Consider the following 6,000-nt stretch of genomic DNA (forward strand, 5'->3'; position numbering starts at 1 on the left):
ATCAGGCACTGATCCAAAATAAATTGCAGACACTGGAAGAAGAAGAAACATCAACGCCAGAATTGACCATAGACCAGAAATGGCAAACGAACGCCATAGAAAGTGCCGCAGTGGAAACTATAGGAAAAGAAAGGAATAACAAGAAGAAAAACCAGTGGTTTAACGAGGAGTGCGAACAAAGCTTGCATCAAAAAGCAATCAAGAGGTTAGAGTTACTAACACGCCCTACAGATGAGAACAGGAAAGACTACAACAGAGTAAGGACTCAAACGAGAAGACTTTTGAGAAGAAAAAAGAAACAGTACCTAGAAGCGCGAATACAGCAACTGGAGGAGGAACATAGAACCGGTCAGTCTAGAGAGTTTTATAATGACATAAAAACAATGAAGGGCAACACGACCAACAGGCCAAGATTTATAAAAGACGATACAGGATAATTGCTCACAGACGACGAGGAGATAAACCGCCAATGGAGAAAGTATTTTGAGCAACTCCTAAATACACAAAAACCCACAACGACAGGGCAAAAAAGACAGTACCAGTTAGCCGAACCTGAAATATCAGGGCCCACACTAGCTGAAATAAAGTCCGCAATTTCGTCCCTAAAAAACATAGAGCCCCAGGCCCAGACGGCATACAGGCGGAACTACTAAAAAAAGGGCGAGAAAAGCTCCACCTTGAGATATATCATCTTATAAGAGAAGTCTGGGAAAGAGAAGAAATACCGAAACACTGGCATGAAAGCTATATAGTACCTATCCACAAGAAGGGAGACAAACAAATATGTCGGAAATATAGAGGAATATCGTTAATCAATACAACGTACAAAATTATATCCATAATACTGTCTAGAAGGCTAACTCCATACGCAAAGGAAATAATAGGCAACTACCAAAGCGGATTCAGACCGGGAAGGTCGACCATGGACCAGATATTCGTCCTACCCCAGGTGTTCGAAAAAAACTGGGAATTCAACCGCGATGTACACCAAATCTTCGTGGACTTTGAACAAGCTTACGATGCTGTTAGCAGAGAAACATTGTTGGAGACCATGGTAGAAATGAGAGTATCTGGAAAGATGGTACGATTAGCACAGGTGAGCACAGAGAATGGATCAGAATTGGAAGCACCACGTCGGAGGAATTCCTCATTGACACCAGGCTTAGACAAGGAGATCCTCTCGCCTCCCTGCTATTTAATTTTGCACTGGAACATGCGGTAAGGAAAGCTCAACCACAACTGACAAACGGATTTGCCGCCCAAGGATCAAAAATACTATTGGCGTTTGCGGATGACGTGGGCACAATGGCACAATCCACAAGAGATGCAAAAGAAGTTTTCACCCTATTCGAAAACGGAGCCAAGGAAGTTGGTCTGAAGGTCAACGAGGACAAGACCAAGTACATGATGGTTACGAAGAACCCAAGACCAAGGATTAGACAAAACGTAACAATCAATGAATACAACTTTGAAGTCGTCAAAGAATTCAAGTACCTGGGAGCGATCATAACATCTGAAAATAAATATGAAAAGGACGTGGCAGCCAGGATCATTGCAGGAAACAGGGCATATTACTCATTAATGACCTTACTTAAATCAAAAATACTCTCAATACCAGCAAAACTAAGAGTGTACAAGACAATAATTCGTCCCACAATAACGTATGGAAGCGAGACGTGGACTCTGAACCAGTGGGAAACGACAAAATTACTGGTACTGGAAAGAAAGATACTGCGGACTATCTATGGGCCTTGCAGAGAAGAGACAACCGGAGAATGGAGAAGAAAACGCAATGATGAACTCCAGACAGTATATGGAGATGAAAACATAGTACGCTACATTAAAGCAAACCTAATAAGATGGGCGGGCCACGTACTAAGATCGAGTGACGAAAGACTCCTGAACGCCACATTCTGGGAAAGGCCCGATGGCAGAAGGTCAGTTGGTCGCCCAAGAAAGAGATGGAAGGATGTAGTAGCCAGTGATCTACGCAAAATGGGAATACAGCAGTGGGAAATAGCTGCTCAGGACGACAACAATGGAGTCAAATAGTAAATGCGGCCAAGACTCACATATAGTTGTAGAGCCAAATGATGATATTTTAAAATTACCATTTTATATAGTCAACAAATTATGAATTGCATAGCTACATTCAAGTAACTCGCTTTAAATTTGACTAAAATACTCTCTTGGTGGCAAATGTTTGATAAAATTGACATAAAGCAGCATTTGACTGCTTAAAAAAAGCAAAACACGTTTAAATGCTGAATTAGTACTAAGCTTTCTGTGAAATTTTATATTCAATATAAAATATACCTACAACTTGATGGCAAGTAGAAAAGATCAGAAGTTTTTTGTCATACATGTTTACAACAGTTTGGTTTCGTTGTTTAGTTTAATTTGATCAATAACGTGACATTAATTTTATATTTTGTAAAATAAAAAGATTTTAATATTTAGCAAAATTTTCACATTTTCCATAGATACTCTCCTGACACCTCTGCATTTTCACCATATGATAGACACACTCCTAGTCCACCTTACGATTCAGAATACGGCGCATCGCCTCCACCGATGCGGGGTTACAGCCCTTACAGTAGAGATGATAGGAGAGACTATAAAAGACCAATGCACATTTCAAATGGTAGAAGTAATAAAGGTAAGAGATTTTTGGATATTTTGAACAATACAACAATCAATAAAACAATTACCTAATTAAAAGTTTAATTATTGTTCTCTTTTCAGGTTCACTAATGAGTTCTGGGTCTGATCATTCAAACGATTCTTTAGATAAAGTAAATAGAAAATCGTCGAAGATGGTCTAGCAGTTCAGCTGTTGTTTCTATAGGAATTAAAACATTTGCTCCTTTAAGCCAAAGCTTAAAATTACATATACCTTTCATATTTCACTTCTTTGTGTATGAGATGTATCTATTTTTTTATTATATTGTTTTTTCCGTGTTAAGTACAAAAATTCAGTTACAATGGTAGTCTGATTTCCATCAATAAGATAATGAGAATTTTAAAATAAAGAAGGTGTAGTATTTATTGTAGAAAAAGAGGCAGAGAAAACAGGGATATGAATAAGCTATCTTTTAAGTTATACAAAAACCTATACTTAAAGTTTTTTCTTGAAGATTTATATATTTCTGTCCGTCGTCAATCAGTACTTGTAATATTTTCTTTTCAAGTTTATTGTGTCCTTGATTTCCTCGATGATTTTAAAAAAACGGTTCCCTAATGTCTTAAGGAATGTGGTTACTATATTTATATATTTTTATTACAACTAAAAACAGGCTATCAAAGAACAGCTTTAGCAAGTATTACTATTTGTTGAAATGCCTAAGACATAGAATGTTGCTCTAATTTTTAGTTCATATTAGCTTTTCACTGGTAAACATGTCAGTATTTGCATTTTCTAGGTCGAACTCTTTAAACATTTCCGTATACCATTTAATTCAACCGATTTTTTGAGGTCCAGAATGCATTTTTCACAGCTAAAGATTCATGCAAACTTGAATATATTGTAGTATTTGACTTTTATCTCATAGTAAGTCAAATGCATTGTATAATATGTGTTTTTGCCATCATGCTTACAATTTTTTTTTTTTTGTCAAAATGTCATATTTCAAAACAGTAATGACATATTTTCCCATCGTCATCTATTTGTAATTCTGCTATCAATTTTGAAAAAACCTGAAACTTTTGTGTAATCACACATTTCAGTAATTAATTACTATGAAACCAATTTTAAAATGGGCTCGATGGTGTTTGGTTACCAAAATTCAAATTAAAATATTCAAATCATAACAAATAATCCAATGAAAACTTTTCAGCAGAACTAAATAGTAATTTCTCTCTTTTTTACAATTATTGTGTTTGTTCAAATGTGATTGTCAAATTATATGTACCTATATAGTAATGATATATTTTCGTGACGCCATCTGTATTTAATTCTCCTATCAAATTAAATCCTTTTCAGCAAAACCCACCAACAAGTTTTGTATCGCGACATATCAAAAGACACATAATAAGTCAAATGCATTTAACAATATATAATTGTGTTAACATGCTGAATACATTCTCAGAATTTTGCACATTCACGTCATTTTATCGACCTACGCTAAATTCTTTGTCCACAAACAGATTTTAAAGGATTTCTGATGAGGTTTCTTTACCAAAACTTAAAACAAATTCATATTCAAATTACATCAAAGCATAAAATAAGAACAAATAGTCAAAACTCACAACCAATTTCTAAATTCTGGCCAATAAATTTCCGCGTTTAATGCGGAAGTAACAAATCGTTACTTAATTTTGGTTCATATGAGCTGTGAAAAATATCTTATTTGGATTTCACACACTGATTTTTTTTCATTTCGCAGCTAAATATTTAAGGTAAGTTAAATGTATTGTAGTCTGCGACATGCCTTATTTCACGTTAAGTCAAATGCCTTTTATGATATAAGTTTCTGCTCAGATGTTCCGTAAAGTCTAAAAATTTGGTAAATTTCAAATCTAGGTCGACTTAAACGTAATTTATCGCTCACCAACAAGTGTCGTAGATTTTCTGATGATGTTTTGTTATGAAAAGCTGAATTAATCCATTTTGTACATTTATTACAATCATAACACATCATTCTATGGAAACGATGTTCGTTTTTTCAATTTTTCATGTTATAATGTGAAGCAATGTCATATGTCAAATATTGGAAACTAATGACAAATTTCCACGTTGCCATCTAGTGAGCGTTCGTAAAATCTTTAAAGGTGCCGTTTATGTATACAAACGCAAGATTTTTTATTAAAAGAATAGTGTCTCAAAAATTTAATAGTATTTTTAGTATACATAACTTTGCCCAACAAATAAATAGTATTTTTCCTTACACCATCTTCTATTTTGAAACATCCAATATAATTAGATAACAGTAAAATATTTTAACTACTGTATCTATCCGAATTATATACTACTAGTAATTAAACTTAAATGATTACTAAGTATTTTTTTAAACGAGTTATGAGTTTGCTATACAGTACTGTTGAATATCTGCTTTATACTCATATTGTTATAGGAGGGCTAATTTATCTTTTTAAAAATTTTAAGAGCCAAATTTAAGACTTCTTACTTGTTTGTAAAGCCTGATGTGTGAGAATATTTGGTCTATCAGGTCTGGTATATTTGATTCCTTCGAGTATGTGTTATTTGGTATATAAACTGTAAAAATATGTAAAAAGTGTAAAAAGAGTCGTTAATAAAAATATTGGTATATACAATTTGGTTTATTTTAATCCTATTTGAAGTTGAAAAAGAAAAAGTGTAGTCAAGTATACGGAGAACTTGAGAAAACATGTCTGGAAAACTTGGAAATATATAACAGCTGAGTGGTATTGGAGTGGAGTATAACACCTGACCAAGAGATAATCAGTAGTTGCTAAAATACATATTAGTGAAATATATAAGAATATGTGCTGAAATATACATTTCATACTATAAGACTCTACTAAAATCAGGGCACACTTTGTACCAATACAATTCAGGAAATAACCAAGGTATACGGAGCGTAGGCTATTAGTACATAAGAAAATTGAAAACTTGGTAACTAAATTCCAAGCGATTTCTAATAGAGTTATCTATCTGGTAATAAAACTAAATCGTAGATACAGCATTCAAATAATCCACTGTTATGCACCAACTTTTTCTGCAGATGATGAAGAGGTAGAACAACTCTATGAAGACATTACAAAAGCCAGAAACTTGAAAACATATTACGTAACAATTACGGGAGATTTCAACGCTAAAATAGGAAAGAACGAAAATAACAACGACAACGAATATATTGAAAATTTTGGACTGGGAAGTAGAAATCACAGGGGAGATATGCTCGCAAATTTCCTCAGCAAAGAAAAACTATTCTGCTTAAACACATTCTACAAGAAAAAAAGAAAAAGATGCAGAAAAAATGGACGTGGCACAGCCCAGACGGCAAAGTAAAAAATGAA

The 6,000-nt window shown here is 34.1% G+C and overlaps 1 protein-coding gene across 1 annotated transcript in view; it reads left to right on the top strand.

Annotated features, from left to right (window-relative positions):
- Tango1 (transport and golgi organization 1) overlaps nt 1-5,274 on the top strand; it is a 30,641-nt gene extending 25,367 nt beyond the window's left edge. The window contains exons 11-12 of the mRNA XM_072532253.1: nt 2,484-2,659; nt 2,746-5,274. Of these exons, the coding sequence (XP_072388354.1) occupies nt 2,484-2,659; nt 2,746-2,825 (256 nt within the window). The 3' untranslated portion in view covers nt 2,826-5,274. The remainder of the gene's footprint in view (nt 1-2,483; nt 2,660-2,745) is intronic.
- Nucleotides 5,275-6,000: the final 726 nt, after the last annotated feature.

The sequence above is a fragment of the Diabrotica undecimpunctata genome, chromosome 5, assembly GCF_040954645.1.
Source record: "Diabrotica undecimpunctata isolate CICGRU chromosome 5, icDiaUnde3, whole genome shotgun sequence".
NCBI lineage: Eukaryota > Metazoa > Arthropoda > Insecta > Coleoptera > Chrysomelidae > Diabrotica > Diabrotica undecimpunctata.